The sequence below is a fragment of the Nyctereutes procyonoides genome, unplaced genomic scaffold, assembly GCF_905146905.1.
Source record: "Nyctereutes procyonoides isolate TBG_1078 unplaced genomic scaffold, NYPRO_anot_genome, whole genome shotgun sequence".
Taxonomy (NCBI): Eukaryota; Metazoa; Chordata; class Mammalia; order Carnivora; family Canidae; genus Nyctereutes; species Nyctereutes procyonoides.
In genome coordinates this window covers 3,454,767-3,479,144 of record NW_026575046.1, presented here as the reverse complement: position 1 = coordinate 3,479,144, position 24,378 = coordinate 3,454,767, and the positions used below count along the sequence as shown (strand labels likewise).

At 34.8% G+C, this 24,378-nt stretch overlaps 1 protein-coding gene across 4 annotated transcripts in view; it reads left to right on the top strand.

The window, feature by feature from the left end:
* The window catches only part of CDH18 (cadherin 18), a 304,587-nt gene that overhangs the window by 212,723 nt on the left and 67,486 nt on the right, over positions 1 to 24,378 (top strand). For all 4 annotated transcript variants that reach the window (XM_055325457.1, XM_055325456.1, XM_055325460.1 and 1 more), the window contains exons 5-6: positions 3,279 to 3,466; positions 15,689 to 15,942. In XM_055325457.1, the coding sequence (XP_055181432.1) occupies positions 3,279 to 3,466; positions 15,689 to 15,942 (442 nt within the window). The remainder of the gene's footprint in view (positions 1 to 3,278; positions 3,467 to 15,688; positions 15,943 to 24,378) is intronic.

The following is a 24,378-nucleotide window of genomic DNA, read 5'->3' as shown; positions in this document are numbered from 1 at the left end:
TTTATGATAATCACACACACAGAGAGAGAGAGAGGCAGAGACATAGGCAGAGGGAGAAGCAGGCTCCATGCACCGGGAGCCCGACGTGGGATTCGATCCCGGGTCTCCAGGATCGCGCCCTGGGCCAAAGGCAGGCGCCAAACCGCTGCGCCACCCAGGGATCCCCCTAAATGTCTTTTGATTTATAAATAAATCTTATCAGCTATTTCTAGTTATTAGGTGACTTTTTTTTAAAAGATTTTATTTATTTATTCATGAGAGACACACACACACACACAGAGAGAGAGAGAGAGTCAGAGGCACAGGCAGAGGGAGAAGCAGGCTCCATGCAGGGGGCCTGACATAGGACTTGATCCAGGGTATCCAGGATCACGCCCTGGGCCAAAGCTGGAGCTAAACCGCTGAGCCACCCAGGCTACCCATTAGGTGACATGTTAAATGCAATTTACAACTCAAAAATTTTCAACTTTCTAGAAGTGTGTAAGTTGAAATACTAATATGCTCTTATTTGTCTAATGGGACATAATGAATGGGAAAGACATAATATACTTGCAGTTCTTAGAATGTATCAGTAAGTATTAGGATCCTCTTCCAGGGGTATGGTTTCTCTTATAAGATGGGACCTAGATGTTTTCTGGAACATGAGTCATTTATGACCAACTTACACAGTTTTTTGCAATTTTCTTTGTAAAAACAACCGACTTTGTAACATTACCACCAAAATAATTCTGTGATTTGCTTATTTGTCTCTGTGAACGGAGACTTCTTTTGTTTACAAATGTGTTATCAGTCCTTTGGGAGGCTTACAAATTTGTGGAAAGTTGAGCTGCAACTTAGAGACCTTAGCAACCAGAAACTTGGCATCCTATCCTTTCTACTTCAGGGAAAAAAAAAAAAAAGAGAGAGATATGTTGTAATTTATTTCTCTCTCTCTCTCTCTCTCTCTCTCTCTCTCTCTCTCTCTCTTTCTTTTACAGAACAATGTCCTATTTTATACATAACTGCCTGGGAACATTTTGATAATTACAGAGATTCTAAAAGTTATGGCTTTTTTCCTGATATTAAATTTGTGCCCTGAGATTAGGTACTTCAACATGAATTTTGGAAATATGACTCCCGTTAGAAGCCCCTTCCAACATTTCATAGTTTTGCCACTAAAGAGAGACTCAAGTTCTTTCCTAGTTCCAGTTCCAATATTATGGGGAATATACTCTCTTTGGATCATTGTGAATCAACTGCCTACTCTTTCACAAATCAACTTCAAGCAGAAAGGTGGAGTCTTGTAGAAATTGGGGCCTCACACCCTTCAGAGGTCAATTAAATATATCAGGATGGGCAGAATGTTTAGCAATATGACAAATCCTGATAAAAATACATGATTATGGTTAAGGGAACATGTGTTTCCCAGAGGAGGTCTACCCAGGAGATGCTAAGTTCGTGAGGACTGGTGAAGTAAAAATTAATGTCAGGTAACATCACAAATGTTCATCACAGAGAACTGAGAAAATCTCTGTTGAGTAATGAATCAACACAGATATATAAATCAATCTTTAGTATCCAATATAGCACTTTAAAACATACAATTGTATCTTTGGAATAAATTTGAGTAATCCATATATGTACCAGGTATATTAATTTAAAAATATTATCATACCATATCTAACAAAATATTGTTTTAGGAAATTATTTTCATACAGGTTCCACATTCACTTATCTATATAGTCTAATTGTATCCATGCATAGTGTTAAATCACCATTTAGTCTTGGTTGAAACTCTTATACAATTACACTTTAATTCAAGGTTCCTGCTACTTATGTTTTTATTTGAGAATTTCTATGACAAATAAATTGTTTTAATAGATATGTTCTTCATTTGTCAGGAAAACACTTGGTAATGAACATTTATGCTTCTTAATATGTATTTCACAACTTTCTATAAGGGAAGATTTATGAGCTCTCTCTGAATTTAGTATCAGAACAAACTGAATTTTTTTAAATTGTTCAATGTAAACATATAGTATCAGGACATGCTGAAAAATATATTTCTGCATATGATGTCTTGAGATTTATATAATCAACAGTGTTTTAATATATATAGTCTAAAAATTAACTCAAACACAAATACTACATCATCTTATGAAGTCATTGTATTTATCTTTCTCATTCTTTAATTTTGTCATTATTTTTATTAATTTTATTTTTTAAATTTTTAAATAAATTTATTTTTATTGGTGTTCAATTTGCCAACATATAGAATAACACCCAGTGCTCATCCCGTCAAGTGCCCACCTCAGTGCCCGTCACCCAGTCACCCCCACCCCCCGCCCTCCTCCCCTTCCACCACCCCTAGTTTGTTTCCCAGAGTTAGGAGTCTTTCATATTCTGTCTCCCTTTCTGTTATTTCCCACTTATTTTTTTCTCCTTTCCCCTTTATTCCCTTTCACTATTTTTTATATTCCCCAAGTGAATGCGACCATATAATGTTTGTCCTTCTCCGATTGACTTATTTCACTCAGCATAATACCCTCCAGTTCCATCCACATCGAAGCAAATGGTGGGTATTTATCATTTCTAATGGCTGTGGAATATTCCATTGTATACAAAAACCACATCTTTTTATTAATTTTAATAATTTTATTTTATTTATGACTTTATTATATAAAACCACTTCAAAATGTTTCCAGAAGCTGACCTAGAATACATGTTAATTAAGTGCATAAATACATTTACTGTCTCTTTTTTTCAGGAACCTATACATTTTACTAAACTTAAGTTTGTTGATTGGAATAATAATCATATTTACAAATATGCTATATTCTTTTATCTATTATTGATTTGAATTTTAAATTTTGAATTTCAAGTTTTTGAACTCATATTTTTAATTTCACATGCTTCTTGGAAGGAGAAATGCATTGGGTATTACACTAATACTTAAGTAATTTAGTTTTTGCTCAACATAAGAATGCAAATTTGCTCTCCCTTATCTTTTTTTCTATTGCTGAGGGATGTAGAGCTAATAAAATACTTTATATTAAGATATCTACAATTTTTTTCATGTAGGTTATTTTACATATATTTTAAAGTTTATGTTAGTCTAGTATTTCACTACTAATCAATTTACTAATATTTAAAAATCAAAAGCACATCCATTTTATATACTACTTAATATGATGTTCATTTGAATGCGTGGTCTAAACAGTTTCATGTATTTTTCTTGTAAAACTATTTTTTGTGAACTATAGTATCATCAAATAATTTTAATATGAAATCTTTTTCAGAGCATTATCAGCTGTATGTTCCTGAATCAGCTCAAGTTGGTTCAGCTGTTGGGAAAATCAAAGCAAACGATGCAGACACTGGTTCAAATGCTGACATGACTTACTCCATCATTAATGGTGATGGTATTGGAATATTCTCCATATCCACTGACAAAGAGACCAGAGAAGGGATCCTTTCTTTAAAAAAGGTAAAAAGAACATACTTTTCTCTGATTTAGTCAATTTACCCATTTTTCCATGAATGATCCATGTTGGTATGAATAATCCATATTGTCAGCTCACTAAAATGATAAAATATTTCCTTTTTTATTGGCTATGTCTACTATTTTGGAGCTGCTCTTAGAAAAAAATATATATATATATATTTTGTGGGAAGATCTAACGTAGAGTATACCATGAATGTGCCCACCATTTTTGTTTTCAGATAACAGCTTTATCATGATTGCCATGATTCTGTTAGTGCCATTCCTCTGTGTTGTACTAACCTAAGTAACATCAAGAGTTTTTCTAACTAGCGTAAAAATCTTTATCATGTTAGCTAACACTCACTGGGAGACAAGGTTTTGTTTGAATGATGAATCATGGATTCATCAATATAGCTTTAGTGGAACTATTAACCCCCTGACTCTTTTTATTGTGAAGAATTTGTTAGTGGACTAAATCTATCTATCATTTTTTTTTTATTTTAGGAGTACAATATTTTTATGTCCTTATAAAAATGAAATGGAACATAGAAAATTATCAACAAAGGATTTAAATATGTCTCCTAATGCAGTGTGCCTTAAATGTTGAATAATTTCAGCTTGGAAATCTAGGAACGTTCAGATCCCTGGGCTTTACTTTTTTTTTTCTCAGAAAGACTGAAGTGGGCCTGAAGAATTGGCCTTTTTTTTTAACAAAAACTCCAGATGATTCTACTGTAGAATATATTCAAAATACAGGCTGAGAAATTTTATTCTGATGTGCTCCTGTAGATGTTGAAATAATCTGTCATCTATCTATCATCTATCTACACAATTATTTACTTGTGTGTTTTGTATATATTTTTCTATTTGATCTGTATAAAATTGTATTAATTCTTCTAATATCATTTTATGTTGATTACAATTGAGGCTTAACTTGTTTTTTAGTTCCTTCAAAAGGGACCTGCAAAGTAGATTTTAGAGGGTGTAAATAGTTACAGAACAGTAGTCATCACTAACCTATGAAAAATATTGATGTCTTCACCTAAAATACTTCTCATTTTAATGTTTCTTTCCTGAAATTTTAATGAGAAATGTTATAAAACAAATAAAAGAGAAGGGCACCTGGGTAGCTTCATAGGTTTAGCATCTGGCTTTGGCTCAGGTCCTGATCTCGGGGTCCTGGGATGGAGTCTGCTTGTCCCTCTCCCTCTGCTCATGTTCTCTCTCTCTCTCTCTCTCTCTCTCTCTCTCTCAAATAAATAAATAAATAAAATCTTAAAAAATAAAACCAAAAACAAATAAATGAGAACATTATAAAATTAGTATTTTAATTATAAGTGGAGAGGCTGAATGTGTTTCTATGCAGACGACTAAAAGGTCAGTAGAGACAAAAACTGAGCTAAGGAAAGAAAGGATAATTGATATAAAAAGACAGACTAGGGTAGAGATAACCCTGAATAGGATTTAGTCATAAGTGAAAAGGAATAACCCATGATGATCTGACTCCTTCCCTGAGAATCAAACAAGAGTGCAAAGTAAATGGTTGCAGGTAAGTTTGTAATGCTCCAGCTGGTGTGGGGAAGTGGGAGAGGGGAGCAGCCCTTGCCTATTGAGCACTGTGGTCTTTATAAAGTAGGAGGTTACAGCATATTTGCAGAAAGTTAGGGTGATGGATGGTTTGACTACAGAAGGATCTGAAATGCAAGTATATATCATGGGATTAAGAACAATGGGGATTTTAGCATCCCGCATGGCCTCAATTAATTTGATGATGTCTGTAAAAAACAAAGGCAAAACAGCTTATGTGCATATGTATGACCATATATTTAATTATCATACAATCATTATTTTCAAGATGAGAATTGTTTCAATTGTGTAAATGGTAGTGCAATATATTCAAAATAATCTCCACAATTAATGAGATCAAATTGTCTTCCACTGTTTTTCCATGAATTTATGTCTTAATCCAGTTTGCACTTCTTCCAAAATGTGTTCCTGTTTCCGTCCATCTAACTTTTCAGTCCTTCAGATTAAGGTTATTAATCTGAGTGACTTTATTTTGCTACATATCATGCGTTGCAAATAATTGCAATTTGAAGAATACACTATGCGACTCAGTGCATTTTAACTTTTAAGAGGTGGCAGGAAACGGATCAAAAGGTCCTTTAAAATCTGTCCTTTACTTAATCTCTGAGGCAGCTCACCTTAGGCAGCAAGGCACGACTGCTAATCTCCCCAAAGATCAAACTCAGCACTGCTTTCTAAATCGGCTTGCGGAGCACCTGCTCATTCCTGTCCTTATGATTCCTTTATCAGAAAATTGCCAACTTGAATTCACCGGTCCATGGTGAGGTACATTGTAAATACACTCTGATAACTTTCATTCATTGTTTAATGGAGCCTGACTGGGTGGAAATGGTGGAAAAAAAGATAAGGATGAATGCAAGTTGATGCACTCATTCCTCTGGTAGGAACCTCTGTTGCTGGTAATGTGGCCTTCTCAGATTCTCTTCTGTGGCCTCCATGTAAATGTTCCCTCTTTATAGGACTCATTCCATTTGTTTTCTTTTCAATTCAAGGATCCAACCCTATTGGCTCTCCTGACTCTCAGCAAATATCATCTGTACTATCATTTTCTTTCTTCAAGTGTGTTTAAATACATAGACAGTGTCTCTTATCTTAAGCCCGTACACTTAAGTTTGATCTTCAAGTCAGTGAAGGGTAGTGGGAAATATGATCTTTACTGTCGGAGGAAATACAACGTTTGGTCCTGCTATAGAGACACTTACGGCATTAGTTCAAGTCTTTGAATCTGCTCTTTTCTTATTTAAGTGCTTTATAAGATAACTACTGAAAAAAAATGGATAAAATAGGATGAAAGTTTTGATCTAAGCTGTGTCTGCCTAAAAATTACAATGATTCCTCAACTTCTACTTTTCTTCCTCTCTTGCTTTTTCCTCTATTTGCACCAAATTTTAATTATACTTTTCAGACCACTCCATGTAGTTATTATTGTGCCCTCCTTTTTCTTAATGTTATCTAATTCACTGATAGGCATACAAAAATATTCTGTGTATATGAATTTTGCCACATAATGCATGTTATCATCCATGTGTTTGGTAATCTTCTCTTTCCTTCTTCTCTAAAACATTTTTTTCAAAGTTCAAGTTTAATATTATCTTTGTAGTTTCATGTTTCTAGGTGTGTTTCAGTCACAAATATCCTTCTTTGGATTATCTTTTCTATTTTGCACATTGGAGTAAACATTTCACTAACTTCTCACTATAGAAAATATAGTAATTCTATATCCCTCTTAAATCTACTAGATCTGATAGAGTAGGAAGGCCTCATTCTAATTAATTCACTGTGAATGCACTGATAATTCCCTTGGACATATATCTACCTATGCAATAAGTGTATCTCTATCTAGCTAAATAATTTTGCAACTAAAAGCCTTATGCTTTTTTAATCTTCATACTATTCAGTGTGTAAAAAGATCACCATAGTTTTATTTAACAATGATTTGAGATGGACCATAACATAAACATAAAAACTTATAGAAGCATTCTTTTAAAGTTTAAATTAATCCTATGAGAAAAAAAAATGAAATATGTTTAATTATAACCATACTAGATCTATTCCAAATAACCACATTTCTGGTTGTTTAGTGGATTATGTTTATTGATTTTTTTTTTCTTGATTATATCTTTGCCTTGCATTGACTGATAAAGTAAGAATCAGATTGTTCCTTGCCATTGGATTTTTAAAGTTTTGGAGCTCTGAGCCACAAAGCACAATGAATAAGACACCCCAACCTATTGCAAATGCCCATAGAAACAAACGCATGGACACACTTTGTTTTCAAGAAGAAACAGGTTTCTGGAGCACCTGGGTGGTGACGTCAGTTAAGTATCGTACTGGACTATTGGTTTCTGCTCAGATCATGATTTTAAGGTCTTGGGAGTGAGCCTCACATTGGGGCTCCACACCCAGCGTGGAGTCTGCTTAAGACTTTCTCTCCCTCTGTCCCTCCTCCCCATTGCTTGCTCTCTCTCTCTCTCTCTCTCTCAAAAAAAAAAAAAAATCACACATATATATATATATATATATATATATATATATATATATCTTTAAAAAAGAAGAAGAAATGTTTCTAATTCTACTAATATTTATAAAACCTGACCATTATAAATAATAATAATAAATAAAAAATAAAAAATAAAATAAATATAAAAAACCCTGACCATTCGCTAGGAATTTTACTATCAAAAAATTCAGGGACACCTCGGTGGCTCAGCAGTTGAGCATCTGCCTTCAGCTCAGGGTGCAATCGAGTCCCACATCGGGCTCCCTGCATGGAGCCTGCTTCTCCCTCTGCCTGTGTCTCTGCCTCTTCTCTCTCTGTATGTCATTAGTAAATAAATAAATACATCTTTAAAAAAAATCATTCAAGCCACTATTTTTATTCTGGGAAATAGTTCCGCTTCAACCAGGAGCTAAGAGAGGATTCCACATTTCAATTCAGTGAAATCTATCACTATATTTGAAATGACTTTTGTCAGAGGACTGCTTTGAGGCAACTTTGTTCTTATTATTTGTAGAGAGGTATGGCCATGAAATGATAGATATCAGCTGAAACTACTTTGGATGTTAATTGTTTCTTATACATATATTTCTATAATATAATTTAGTACATTAGTTGGAAATTGATAATCTATTGAAACATCTTGATGAGTTAAGCTATTCATATCCATAGACCATTGGCAAGTTTTCATATGTGTGGGCATTTGGAAAGAAAGAAAGATAAAGAAAGAAAGGAAGAAGAAAAAGAAAGAAGAAAAGAAAGAGAAGAAAGAAAGAAAGAAAGAAAGAAAGAAAGAAAGAAAGAAAGAAAAAAGAAAAGAAAGAAAAAAGAAAAGAAAAGAAAAAATAAATTTACAAGCTTCTTGAACTCCAAGAATTGATTCAGAGCAACTTGACTGAATGCTGTTTTCAGTATCTTTCTACTTATGGTTGTGTAAGTCCTGAGGAAGAATATACCAGTGTGATTTAATGAAAAGTAGACGTGATTAATGAGAAACAATTAAAAAGTCCCAAATATGTAGAGCTGGCAGGAAAATGATTGATGGGAATGAGAACTATCTCCAGTAATGTGAAATATGTTAATATTAAAGAGGAAAAAGTATTTTATAAGTTAGAGAGAGCAATGATATGTAAAAGTAATTACTAGGAATAATAGGATGAAATTAAGAAACTAAAATTTAAAATGAAAATTGGAGTCAACTCATTGACAGTGAACTGCATTAGGATAGTGAGCAGTAATTAAAGAAAAGTAAGAGAAGCCCCAGTGGCTGGAGAAGTTAAAATTATACCAGAATAAGCCCTTCTATAGGCACAGAAGAAATAGAGGATTTTGTATGAAAAGCATTTAATTTTCTTAGCTCTGTGAGTTTTTGAATTAAGGAAAATGATGAAGGCACTCAGAGTTCTGGTAGCCAGAATTAATGAAATTATAATTAATGAAGTTATCGATTCATTTTCAGTGTTATAACAAATACTTAAAAAGATACGAGGACATTATATGCCACTAAATATCTGTTCATCTTCAGCCACCGAACTGGAACGCGCTATTAGACTATTTATGTGCTAAAGATTTCAGGCCGCATACAGCATAGTGCTCCAGGGCCTATAGAGAGTCCCACTGCCCGAGATCAAATCCACGGATGCCACTTATCGATTGTTGTTCCTGGGCAAGTTTAACTTTTCTGCGCCTTGATTTTCTCACTTGTAAATAGGAAAAAAAAAATTAATAACTCGTGGAAGCATTGTGATGATTAAATGAGTTAATGTATGTTAATTGTTTAGGTTGCACTTAAGTGTCAGCTACTCATATTTTGGAAATAATTCAGAATTTTTCATCCTTTGAATGTAAACCATGTAATGGCACTTTTCTGTTCTCTAAATATCACTATATTTGAGGTTGAGGAAGAGCTATTAATCACCCACCATGTACTAGGAATTAGGCCAGATACCTGAAATATGAAGATGAATGAGATAATATTCTTTCTCTTAGAGAAAACGGAGTAGATGTGAAACATTATTATAATACAAGATGTCAAATGCTAATAGTATAGGTTTACTTAAATTGTTATGAGCTCACAGATAAGAGGGCCAATTTTTCAAAGATGAAAGAGGGTCAGGGAAAATTTTGTGTGGGAAATTACTTTTAGGTCTGCATGGAGCAGTATGTAGCAGATGCTAAGTAAAATAAATGTGAGACAGGGGCTTTTTATTTAACTGCATTGTCCTTCAAGTGTGGAGATCACGGCAAACAATTCTGAACATTAAAATGAGGGAATATTATATTGGGGAATACATCATCTAACCAATAGAGCTGTGGCACCAATTACCTAAAATCCATGTCTTTTCCTTACCTTTGTGGCCCATAGCTGCAGAATGGAAATTTCTGAACACCAAACCTGGGGTCTCATCCTACAAGTGGCTGAATTAGAATGTAAATTGAATTCCCAATCATGCTGGGGTATTATCTTCCCTGGGAATACCGGGGGAAGTCACAGACTTTGGGACGGATGAGGAACAGATTATATTCCCTAAAGCCCTGAGACGGGTCAGCCCGGGCAAATTTCAGACTCTGTCTGCAGAATTGGGAGAGAATAAATTACTGTTGGGTCAAGCCACCTCGTTTGTGGTAATTTGTCATAGGAGTCCTCAGACACTGAACACGTGAACACAAAAACCTGATAAACCAATAGAAAAATATTAAGCAACCTTATTTCTGAATATCTACAGAATCATTCTAAGCACCATTCCAGTAAAACAGAGCACACCACAAGTAGGATGATCCCAGGAATGTTTGGATGGCTTAAGGTTAGAGAAATAAATATCTTACACTGAATCATATTTAATTATCTTCTGTGTATGCCATACATTGTTGATTCCAGCAATTTCTTTTTTATAGTTGAGATTTGTCAATACATACCCATGTTGTATTTGCAGTCATTATGTGTTTCTGCTATATTTAATTAGCGACTCTGATTGTCATGACTGTGTCATAGTTAACATTGCTAGATAAAACTCAGGACACCTAATTAAATTCCAGTTTCAATCAAATTGTAATTTCTTAACTAAGCATGTCCCACGCAATAACCGACACATTCTCTATCGAAAATAATTTCAGTTTACTAAATTTGGTAATACTAATCATAGCATTTGATAAGTGTGAGCTGATATGGAAGTTTGTGTTTGTGACTCACAGAGCTTGAACCACAACTGAACTTGTCTAGAGAATTAAACCCAAGGCAAAATCTGTGAAAATGCAAAAAAAAAAAAAAAATTGATGGTGTTCCTGAAATATTTCTTCCCAAACATAAATATTATATTAGTAATCTCCAGTAGAATACCTCTGTCTCCTGCTTACCTATTAAACGCTAAACTGATAATCCATACTTACATTTTTCCAAAACTAGAAGGTTGAAGTAGTTCTGCAGTTTTGTTAAATGAAATAAACTATATTTAAATTATAAATTCTATGCCCTACACAGTATATCTTGGTGAGGCAAAATTTATGGAGTCGATAATGTGTGAGCAGAGCAAATTATCAGACTTCCCTTCCAAAGCCTCTTCAGATAGCTCTAAAAGGAAGAACTCTCCTCAATAATTTTATTTAGCTTGAGTGTTTTGATCACTGTTCAGTCTGAATGGTGTCAGAATAGAGTAAGAAAGACCTAAAAGCACAAACGGTTGGTATTTTAATATAGAACTGGAAAAAGATTCTTATTCTCATCAACAATACCTTCTATCAAGTTCATAAGCAATGCCTCATATGTGTGGAGTTATTTTGTATCCGTTTTTGTTTTGTTTTAAGGCAGGAAAAATGTACATTTTGTGCCTAGGTGGCTCAGTCATTTAAGCATCTGCCTTTGACTTAGGTCATGATCCTGGGGTCCTGGGATCAAACTCCATATGGGGCTCAGGGGACCCTCTTCTCCCTCTCCCTCTCATGCTCTCTCTCTCTCTCAAACAAATATGTTTTTTAAAAAACACAAAAAAAATCTATTAAACAGACATTTCATGTTTTTGCTTTCAGTGGTAATTCAATGGCTTAGGAAATTTTCATCCTTTATTTTTTTAAAATTATTTATTTATTTGATAGAGAGAGCATAAATGGGGGTGAGGGGCAGAAGGAGAGGAAAAAGCAGACTCCCCACTGAGCAGGGAGACCAATTCAGGCCTCCATCTCAGGACCCTGAGATCACGACCCAAGCTGAAGGCAGATACCTAGAATGAGCCACCCAGGCGCTCCTGAAGCTTTTTCTTTAGTCATTTTCCCTCCACTATCTCACCAAAAACAAGCTTTAGATGAATAGATTTCACCATCCCTGATATACTGTATTTGATATGCTATTTTTAGATTAAAAAATATGGTAACTATAGAAAGTACAACCATAAGCAGAGTTCTAAATAAATTACTAGGACTAAATGATTAATAGGAAATTACTGGAGGATCAGTTTAAAATACATGGTTACTCAGCCATTAGAAATGACAAATACCCACCATTTGCTTCAACGTGGATGGAACTGGAGGGTATTATGCTGAGTGAAGTAAGTCAATCGAAGAAGGACAAACAGTGTATGTTCTCATTCATTTGGGGAATATGAATAATAGTGAAGGGAAATATAAGGGAAGGGAGAAGAAATGTGTGAGAAATATCAGAAAGGGAGACAGAACATGAAGACTTCTAACTCTGGGAAACGAACTAGGGGTGGTGGAGGGGGAGGAGGGCGGGGGGTGGGGGTGAATGGGTGACGGGCACTGAGGGGGGCACTTGACGGAATGAGCCCTGGGTGTTATTATGTAAATTGGCAAATTGAACACCAATAAAAAATAAATTTATTATAAAAAATAATAAAAATAAATTAAAAAAAATAAATAAAATAAATAAAATACGTGGTGATGAGTATTTGGACAGCTTTGCAAAAATTGGAGAAGTAGCAAAAATGATAATCCTAATCTTAATCCAATATATATATATATACTATTGTAGTTTTAATGCAAAATAGTTACTTTATATGCTATTCATAATCCTACCCTTCAAGAAAAAATGGTATAATTTCTTCCCAGTTTTTCTATATTTGCAATTTAGCACCACAGATTTTCTACATAAGTTAAATTGTTAAAATATTTCCATTTCCATTAATTTATTTGCTTCTAAATCACTGTCTCCACCTTAAGTAATCTTCTCATTCCTTAGTGGCTCTAGCTGGATCCCTGTCCATCCATCTGCCATCCGCCTTGTAGTAAACAAGTCCTACAAAATGATTATCCCTGCCTTGGGATAGTTAAATATATAGTAGGTTATCATAAGCATGAAATCATGTGTCCACATAAACAGCCTGTACCTTAGCAGTAAGTAGGCTAGTGTTAAGATAAACGACATCTAAGTTGCCAAGGGACCTGCTAAGACAAACCAAGAGATTCCTGTCATATTGAATGCACAGCTTGATAATAATATTTGATGGTGTGGAGGTGGCCAAAATTACCCCTACGTATTTCATTGAGAGTCACAAAGAGGTAAAAGCCTACAACAATGAATGAATGGAGATGACTTTTAGAATCCAGTGTGATGATAAAGAAAAGATGTTAAACATTACTAGTAAACAAATCCTGTGTTGTGTTTCGTTTGGTGTTTTGTTTCATTTTTAAGGTCTCAAAAACTCAAGTCCAAAGAGAAGACCCTCAATCATTATAAAGTTTACCAGATGCAGGAGGTCGACTCTAAAAAAATTACGTTGATCTAAACATATGTTGCTTTCCATGAACAAAATACCTGGATTCTGATAGCTCGTGTTCCTCTGCACCTAGCAAGGATCTTATTCATCCACCCCATTCTAATAGGCAGCAAGTGGGTACTGTTTCTAGAATAGGCTATTTAAATTTGGATGAGATTCACTGAATTAGTTAAAGATGGATTCTCATTTACTAATGTTAAGGAGAGAGAAATCAAGGAAAGTGAAAGAGCAATTTATTTCTAGTTTAAGTTCCCTCAGAAGGAAATGACTTCTGATTGGTGGTCATAAACTGCAGAACCAATTAATTCTTCTTTAAAATATATGCCTAAAACATATAGTCAATCATCATATATAAATGTGTATATATGATATATGTGGTCTACTTTGAAGCATTTGAGTCTTTAAGATTTTTTACATTTTTACTTTGCCTTATAAAAACTTGTAAAATATTGCAATGGCCCAGTCTCATGCATGTCCCTGAGATGTATGAGAGGATCTAGGTTCTTAATATCTCATTTGGAAATTAAATGGTTGTTTTTCCTTCTATGCAATCTTCAGTCTCTGGGAAGGCCAATTTTCCAAGGCAATTCAGGAGAGATAAGGGGAATAATCATCAGGAGGATTGATCGTTCTGTTTATAAAATCCCATTAAGGACACTCTTTCTAATCAGCTTCTCCTTGGCTCTTAGAGTAAAGAAAATGATCTGAGTTTCTCCATGGGAAATAATCATTCTCTGATGCTGCCAAGAATGAATGCTTTAAGACTGAAGCGTGCTAGGGTAAAGTTAGTGGCAGAAATAGGTATGAAAAAATACTCGGTTTCTTCATGTAAATATTAATCAGGAAAGTATCAACAGATACTTCACCAGGCACTGAAAAGGCTGACATCTGGCTCCTTTGCATCAACATCACTATGAAATCTCTGACATTGTTAATCCTAAATCGGAGCTCATTTTTGGTCAAGGAGTCTACTCTATGCATCATGTCTAATGCTTCACATTCATCATATGAAAAAGTACTTCCTCTTACAAACAATACCTAGCTGCTTACAGGTACCCCTATTTCTGATTTTATATCCTTATTATATCCTTATTATTTTCATAGTTTCTAGTATGTTTTGTGACATTAAATATACAATGATATTATTCTATTTACTATTTTATTTTCTATATTAGGCCATGTAGGGGCACCTGGTCTAATATAGAATATAAAATATTTAGGCTGTCGGTAAAGTGTTTACGCTCAGCTTGGGTCATGGTCCCAGGGTCCTGAGATCAAGCCCCACGTGGGGCTCCCTGCCCAGCGGGGAGTCTGCTTCTCCCTCTCCCTCTCCCCCGCCCCATCCTGCTTCTGTGCTCTTTCTCTTTCTCTTTCTCTTTCTCTTTCTCTTTCTCTTTCTCTTTCTCTTTCTCTTTCTCTCTCTCTCTCTCTCTCTCTCTCTCTCTCTCTCTCGTAAATATAATATATATATATATATATATATTTATTTTTATTATTTATTTTTATCCCTTTGGACAAAACACTGAAGTGATGTTATTCATTATTCTAAGTTGATTTCATGACTCCTACCTATATTATCAATAGAAGAAAATTATATATTTACTGGGTGATTTTAAAAGAATGAGACAAAAAAAAAAAAAAAACACCTAGAAGGATTATGAGAAACTACTGAAATGGACTCAAAGATAAAAAAAAATGGCATAAACAAAAAATAGATTATAATTTAAAGAACAAAATTGATCAAAACATCATAATATATCAAAGAATATGAAAACAAAACAAATATATGAAACGGTATTATCAGCAAAACAGAAAATAAATACAATTAAAACAGTAAGCATAAGATTCAAAAGTCTATATAAAATATTTTGCTAAGATCTAAGAAATAATGTTGAATTGAAAACTTAAAAGTCTATTAGATTGTAAAATAAAATATCAAGTTTAAAATAAGCAAAGTAAGACTAAGATGATGATAGGTTAAAAAATCAATGATAGCACATAAGCTGTTTAAATGCAAAACAGAAATATGTCTTTTTAAAATTAAGAAATTAGTAGCAAATATTTTTAAGATTGTTAATGCAGACTGAAGAGAAGATAGAGGTTACTAGAAACTAAGAGAGTCTCCTAAAGGCATTATTTTTTCGCCTATGGGAAATATGATTTTGTTTCTAGTTATTGTCGTATTTATAGCTGTGAAAAATTACAGCTGATTCAGACTTGACTTCTCATGAGTTTTGCTTTAGATATTATTGTGAAGACAAATTGCATAGCTTGCTGATAAATGATAATAGATTGACTGAAATCTATCCATGGATGTTATAAAAAAATGCAGAGAAAAGTGCTTGTTTGAAATGTAATGGCTAGTCATACTATTGGAAATCTTACATATTCCCTTTTTTTTTTTTTTCACAACAGCCACTGAACTATGAAAAAAAGAAGTCATATACTCTCACCATAGAAGGAGCAAACACACATCTTGATTTTCGCTTTTCTCACTTGGGTCCTTTTAAAGATGCCACCATGCTGAAGATCATTGTTGGAGATGTGGACGAACCACCGCTCTTTTCCATGCCTTCCTATGTCATGGAAGTCTATGAAAATGCCAAGATCGGGACTGTTGTTGGCACAGTTTTGGCACAAGATCCTGACAGTGCTAATAGCTTAGTAAGGTATGAGATGCTCTAATCTTGTAGACGTACAAAGATTTTTTACTGTCTCTCATAATACTTTAAAATGAATAGAATAAAATGTGAAATATTTTATTTCTATGTTATTTTCTACTAAGGTAATTAAATTATAATATTAATTGATTTTTTTTCAGTAATGTAGTGGGTAGGTTTCTGTCAAATTTAGAATAAATGTAGCTATCTCCTTGAATGTGGTTGACTCTTGAACAACATGGTCTTGAACTGCACAGGTCCACTTATAGATGATTTTTTCCTGATAATCCTATTGCAAATGTATTTTCTGTATGATTTTCTTCAAATTAATTTATTTTCCTTAGCTTACTTTGTTGTAAGAATACATTATCTAATACATATATGAACTATGTGTTAACCGACCATTTATGTTATTGGTAAGGCTTAGTATTTAAGTTTTGGGGAAGTCAAAAGTTACACGTGGATTTTCAACTGTGTGTGGGTGGAGGAGGTCAACACCTCTAAATCTTGGGTTTTCCAAAGGTCAGTTGTATATTGTTGACCACACTGGTTACATTTTCCATTCCACTTAAAACACGTGAGCATGAGTGAATGGCAAAGTTACGTAGAAATATTTAACTATAAACTCGAGAATTTTTAGTCCTTAGTGATAGGAAGCATAGCTAAAGTACGAAATAAGGACTTGGGAGTTACACTCATCTGTGTCTCCTGGTTCTGTCACAATAGTTTTGTGCATTTAGGTGATCATCTACCCTTATCTGTAAAAGAAGATTAACATCTCTCTCTCAGAGTTATTGTGAGACCGCATAAAACAATGTTCATGAAATGCTAAACAGAGTTGCTTGCACCTAGTAGTCACTCAGTAAACTCTAACCTGTGCAAGACACCATTAAATGCTATTTAGAGAAATACTTACTCCCTGAAGGTGGGAAGACCAGGGCGGGAAATCTGGTGTCTTGATTTACAAGACTCTTTAGTTACCTTGTATTTATACCCTTGCATAATCCTAAGGTCCTAGATAGTTTGAAATCTATAGCAAATGTGTCTGCTTTTCTCCTGTCAAGTCCGTACTCTGAGATGCTTCATTTATCATCTTTTTCAACAGGAGCTATTATGGTAAATACTCTCCTTGATATCGATGTAATGTTTGTAAAGGGGTTCAATTTTCTTCCATATAAGGATTATTATTTCAGTCAAGAAATAAATGCCACAGCACCCATGCATGGACAGCAACAATCTTCTGTGCACTACCGTATATACTCAGCAATCCGATTCCATCTGCGAGTACAACGACCTTGTCCATTGATAACCCCTCTGTCACACTGATAGCAAGGGTTAAGCGTTGCTTGAAGCTGCAGGATAGGCAAACTATACAAAATAATATGCATAAACCCAAGTATAGAAATTGATCTCTGATTAAGGAATGGAAACATAAGACAGTAAGTTTAGTTGTCAAATGAGGGAGAAGTGCATTATGTTTCATTATTTCATGGAATGCCGTATTTCAGCAATTTTTTCTGACATGTAATGATAAGTAAAATTCTTCTAACAACGTTAAAAACTCTAGCAGTGTAGAAGATATTTGTAAGTGTGGCCATCCTTTACCAAAAGGAGACAACACACTTTGAGAAAAATATTTCACGTTCTTAGTTTGATGTGAAGCTATTTGATAAACATTGGTAAGGTTTCTTTTAAAAACTGAAATTTGCTATTAATGATGTATTCTATAATTTATTTTTATGAAATAACAAATTTTCGAAGAGGGTTAGAATATATGTTCAAAAAAACTAGACTAAAGGGATGAAAAAATGGAGTCAGTGTTGTTCAATGTACCCTGACATGCACAAAATAACGCTCATTCCACAGTGAACAGGGTTCTTGCCCAAGAACAACCCCCTACGCATACCACCTTGGCAATAACTCAAGAAGTGTTTGGTTGTCACAACTGAGAGAGGAATACTGTCACCGGTGGGTAGAGATCTGGGATGGTGCTAGAGCATCCTACAATTCACGAGAGTCCCCACAACAGAGAAGGAACTGGTCTAAAATATCTGTAATGCTGAAAATGTGAAGTAGACCATACTGGGTTGTCCATTGGACTGGAGGAGCAGTTATACTCATGGAGAGAAATTCTGAAGATATATTTTTGGGGATTACATACCAGTATGTATGTTTTACATACGTGTGTAGCCATGTAGATGTTACAACATACACAGTTCACTTAATAAATAAATTATTTATATATAATTAATTCCCCCATGATATTATCAATTGCTTCAATAATGGCTCCATATTATTAGAAGCTTTTATTTTTATTTTTATTTTTTTAAGATTTTATTTATTTATTCATGAGAGGCATAGAGAGAGAGAGAGAGGCAGAGACCCAGGCAGAGGGAGAAGCAGGCTCTATGCAGGGAGCCCGACGTGGGACTCGATCCTGGGTTTCCAGGATCATGCCCTGGGGCGAAGGCTGACACTGAACCGCTGAGCCACCCGGGCTGCCCTATTAGAAGCTTTTAATTGAACACCTGCTCTGTGACATACATTCTCCCAGTTTCTGGGATGCGAAGGTGATTGACATATTGTCTCCAAATGCTAATATTGAGACGTACAAATCCATCAGCATACACATCATACATTATCCTTTTTGTTTTGTTTTGGTTAGGAAACTAAAATGAATCCTTCCAAAGCTGCCTTAAAATAATTAGACTCCATAGCTGCTGTTTGGGGGCATAATTTACATAATATTTATTCTTGATTTTAATAAAAATGTGTCATTCACATAGGCCTCTAGGTGTAAACAGTGAATAAAAAATAGAAAACATTAACAAACACAAAAGCAGGCTATACCTCCACCTTTCTCAGGGACCAAATGTTTGTACTAATTAAGGAAACGTACTTTGAAAAGATGTACCTTGCAATGTGCCCTGAAATGCAATTAACTCCAAGTTTGTAGAATTGATAATGAAAGGGAGTTTGAGTCTTACAGGCATCTGTGCAAAGCTTCCTGACTTCATTCTTTGTGTTTCAATTTTCTAAACTATTAGTAAGATTCTTCAGATTTCTGAGAGCATACCAGGTCTAGCTTTGTCTCTTTTAACTCAAAACAAGGATGTGCAATTTGCAGCAACATAATCATCACCTTGTATTTTTAAAATAAAATCAGAACCAGGCTATTTACTAGCAGAGAAAAAACAAAAAAACTTGATTTAAAAAGGCTGTACTCACTTTCCGATGCATCACAAATAGAATTCAGGAAATCTCCTACGTAGCTACGGAGAGACAAGCAATCCTATGCTGGATGCGAGGATGCTAGAGAGCTTTCTAGAAATGTGACCTTACATCATGTGACTATTAAAAAATAGCGGACACAACATCTGAGAATGTAAAGGGACCTCAAGATGATGGAGGCAAAAAAAAAAAAAAAATGATGGAGGCAGCCCGGTTCTAGGAAAGATGCGGATATCTTAGATGGAGGAAACCGAGTGACTCCCACAGCCAATGAGTCAGAGAGGATGGGGAAGGGCCTGGCCACTTTACCGTGCTGCAGGAAAGGCATGAAGACTCCTGCAGATTTTTTTTCCATTTGGGGGCTCAAATATACCTAAAAGCCTAGGGTGTGGTGGCACCCACCCCAAATCACAGTCCTGACCCCAGGAGAAGAACTTATTTCCTGGGTGGACACACATAGCTCCTTTAGCCCTGGAATGAATACATGAGGCCTGGCTTAGGGAGGCTTTGCTAGTCTACTGACTGGAGACTAAAGGCCCACATAGTTTTCATGTAACTTTTTCAAAGAAATAATAAATGCTTCATATGGTTCCAGAGCATTCTATTTTTTTTTTTTTAAGATTTTATTTATGAGAGACACAGAAAGAGAGGCAGAGACACAGGCAGAGGGAGAAGCAGGCTTCCTGCCGGGATCCCAATGTGAGACTCGATCCCAGGACCCCGGGCTTATGCCCTGAGCCAGAGGTAGATGCTCAACCACTGAGCCCCCCAGGGGCCCCGGTTCCATGGCATTCTAGAACTCAGGAGTATCTTCATCACTTGGAGGCATGGATAACAAAGGGAAGCATAATTTTTTGCATGGAGATTTTACTTCTTTAGATGTTTGTTTTTTTTTTTTTTTTCTTTTTTCTTTTTTTGGATCAGGATCTTGGTTCAGGAAGTTTAAAAGCTTTCTAAAACATCTGTGTGCTACATGTGTTGCCCATTTTATTAAGCACAATACAACCAAGTGGCAAATGGTCCTTGTGTTTTCATTTGTTTTGTTTTGTTTTTTTTGTTTGTTTGTTTTTGGTTTTTTTTTTGTTTGTTTGTTTGTTTTGTTTTTCAGAAAGATTATTTTCTGGCTATATGGATTGTGGAGTATTTTCCATCCTCAAAATAAGCTAAGGGAACCTTAAATCTTTTAATGAATCTAAGCTATACTCCAGGTGTGTGACTTTTTATTAAATTTAAGATGAGGCCACGTCGCTGTAATATCCCACAGAGTGTGTATTGATTAAGCTTTATCCCATCTATTGATCATAGTCAGTAAAACTTATAAAAGCTGCAGTTTGGGAGGCAAAAATCTCAAATAAATTTGCTTTGCCCTCACATTGTGTATCTACAAGTATCTAAAATGTGGCAACTGAAAGAGGTCTATACTTTTAGCCAACTGATGTTTCTCTAGGTAAATCACTGTAAAAATAGATTTCCACTATATAAGTTTTAAATTAATTTCTTTTTTTAAATTATTTTTTATTTTTTATTTTTTTTAACTAATTTCTTATAGTGACATGGACAGGGCATAATGAGAATAATAGGTGCCTCTGAGAACTAAAATTTTGTTATTGAAATGAGAAATAGCATTCCAGTGCATTTTCACATGGCGAGTAATTATCCGGAGTTTATATCCTCATAATCAAAGGGAAACTGAATGCCCCATGATGAACTGGGTAATTGGCTTAAAGTTGCTTCTGTTAAGGAAAATCCTTGAATAATTATCGAGACTGACTGTTTGCTATGGTCAGAACTTGTCTGCATATTTGTTGATCCACAAATTCTAATTTGAATAATGAATTTCCATCACACTTCAGTGTAACGCATTTTCTCTTAATGCATTAATACACACACTAGAAATAAATGATGCATATATTGTAGACAGAAAAGAGAGTAATTGTAGGAATAAAAATTATTACCCAGAATTATAGATTATGGTGGCAACTTTGCAAGAAGCTCTCCTATGCTAAATGGGCCCTTGTGTGTGTGCCAGTGTGATATTAGGTAAGATTTGCAAAGGGAACTGGTCCGTTCGAGGGTCCTTAAGGACTAAGGACAAATCTGAACCACCCCAAAATAATTGCCCTTTTGTCGATTTCGCCAGAAGATTACCAGTTCCTCACGGGTAGTACCTTATTGATTATTGATCATATAATTTTCCAAATAGTGCTTAATGTGGATGTTACCTGGATGATTATTCCATGAAGGGTGCAGTGAGCACATATGGATAGAGGTGGTAGGGACATAATGGTGTGTCATAATCATGTCAGAGTAGCCTTGTATCTGCCTCAACATTTCCTCCCACATGTCTTCCCCTTTGGCCAGGGGGAAGATTATACCGTAGATTGGTCCAAGGCATTAAGTAGATACACTATGGAATGTCACTATATTACATATTAAAATTGTATCTGGAACGATGAGTTCAGTGAAATACTGTGGGAAGTATAAATGAATCTGCCCTTTTTTTAGTATTTAAGTATCTCTCAATGACAGAGGAAAATAAGCTAAGCACTCACTCTTTAAGAAAAAAAAAAGTTTGTTTCCTAAATCTAACAAATTTCAAATATAATACTAGGAATGTGTATGAAGGATTTTAGTAACCCATAGGAACTATCTCTATATGAAAACCTACTGCTCTAAAAAAAAAAAAGAAAGAAAAAAAAATCTACTGCTCTGAATAAGTGAAATATGATGACTTACTCTTCTATGTCTACCAAAATGAATATATATATATATATATAAAAGTAGAAGCTACTATAAGATGCCTTAATTAATTTCACATTAGGTATCAACACGTTCTTCTTTATATTTGTTGAATAATTGATTTATCTATTGATTTATTTATTGATTGATTCACTGATGAAGCAAAGTCATACACCTATGATATAATGGATGAAAACAAGAGTTTTATTCTCATATAGTTTCCAAATAAAAATGACCCATATGTGCTGAATAAGGAATTATAAATAATTTAATTTTCGGATAGATTTTTTAGAAACCAACAGTAGTTCATGCTGTTTGTACGGAGACCCTTGTTCATTCCATAATAATCCTTATTCAGATCTCATTGTGCTTGCAACACTTTGTCAGAAAAAAACAACACAGGAAAGAACTAACAAACAAAAAAGCAGCACTTAGCATTCGTGAACCTTCCCATCTAAATAGACTCAAGGTTTCCAAGAGAACAGACCTTCGTAAAAGATATCAAAGCATGATATTTGTCTATGAAGGCCTATCATTTGATACTCAAACGTAAAATGGTTTAAAAATGACTCCGCTTCATCCTCACAATAAAATTAGGATGTGGGTCATATCTGCATTTTGCTAAGAAAGGAAGTTCAGGGAAGGTGAGTCGGTGATGAAGTCACAGTGGTTTAGCTTCGTGAGCATCACATTTACTTGGTTTCCAAACCTGTGCTAATTCCCTTCCTGCGTAACTAACACCGTCTCCACACATCTGCTAGATCTGTTTTAGACACAGACTCCCATACATTTCACTTTCACATTCTGAATAAATGAAGGCCAGGAACTATATCTTGTAACAGAGAAGAAGAATACAGATGTTTCTCAGTGGCTGGAAGAGGTTACTGTCTCTAAGGTACCTGAAAATTGAGAATTTTGTTCTTGTTATAAAGGCCCCATACGCATTCTTCTTTCTTTTCTGTGTATCTTCAAGAGCCGGTGTAGTCAGCCTTGGAAGGTCCACCTCTAGTCATCGCTGCTGGAGAGAGTAGTTACATTTTCCCACTGGCTCACTTGGTGATGTGATTAAACCAATCTTCATTCCCCACCTAAGTATATTTTATTTCACGGTGAGCTCTTGTCACCCAAGCGTGACACTGTGTGTCGGGGCAGGAATGTTGACTGGGCATCAGGGCACGGGTGAAGGAAAGAACTTCTCTCTGTGTCCTCTGTACAAGCTACGACAGGAAGCTTCTCCGTCCTTTTTCTCTTGCTAGCCTAGTAGCCGGCAGGGGAACAGTGGTCTGAAAAATGCCACTTATTTCTGCAACCAGATGTGAGATCTCCCTCCCTCTCTCATAAAATTACTAAATTTTCTCCTTCCTAGATGATGTCTAATGCGCCTCTCTCTAATGCTTATACTTCCAGACTGATCGAAACCACTCCTGAAGTCTTGTTTCACTTGGAATTTTACTCTTGTCTCCTATTTTAAACCCTGAATATCGATCATGTTGGTTTGCAAATTCTTTTTATTTTCTGTCTGTTTCCCTAACTAAATCATACCCAATTCCCAGGTCTTATTATTTCCTCTTTTAAATATCCCTCATTTTTCCTTGTGCTCCTTCAAATAAATACCTTAGAATGAATAGATAAAGCCTTAAATATTATCTACCATTTTTTTTTTAAAAAAGAGAGGTTATAAATATTACTGAATGAACCTAAATTGTATTTTAATCACTTGACCTACCTGGCTCTGTAATGTAAGATAAAATTCTTCATCTCTCTGTACCTCACTGTCCTCCTTTGTAAAAGGGGCTATTAATAGTACTTGTCCCACGCAGTTGTTTTGAGTTTACATTATAAATATTAGTTCATTAACTAATTATATAGAAAACACTTAAAATATGGTACACCCTGAGTGCTCCATGAATGTGAGCTTTCTTTATCTCTTTTGGTTTTTGTGAATAACTCATGTCTGAGTGTTCCCTCCCTGTATAGTCTTATATGAAGAGAGAAAGTAGAATTCAAGGAATAATATTTTTAAACATCTTGACAATTTACATATACTCTTGTCTCAGTTTGCTCCGGTTTATTTTTTATAGCAGTGGATGAGAATAATTTCAAAAAAAAATTTCTCAGAACTCTATTTCTCAGATGTTATCATTAATCCCAATTTAGAACTAACAGCATCCACACAAATGGATTACTTGACTTTATGCTTGTTAGATATCCCTAAAAATGTGAGATTAACATTAGCATTGTGAAAATTCTAAGTATTTATATATGAGTTCATACAGTGTTAAGATGCTGCGTTGATCTTTTTGAAGGTTTTAAAAAGGAAACAAATGGATTTTATTATGAAAATATTTTTTAAAATTACCTACTGAGAATATTTTCATCTATTTTTTATTTGTTTGATAAACAATTTTAGGGATCCATGCTATATCTTAATCTTAAATAATTAGCACTGGATAATTCTACATTTAAAACCCCAAA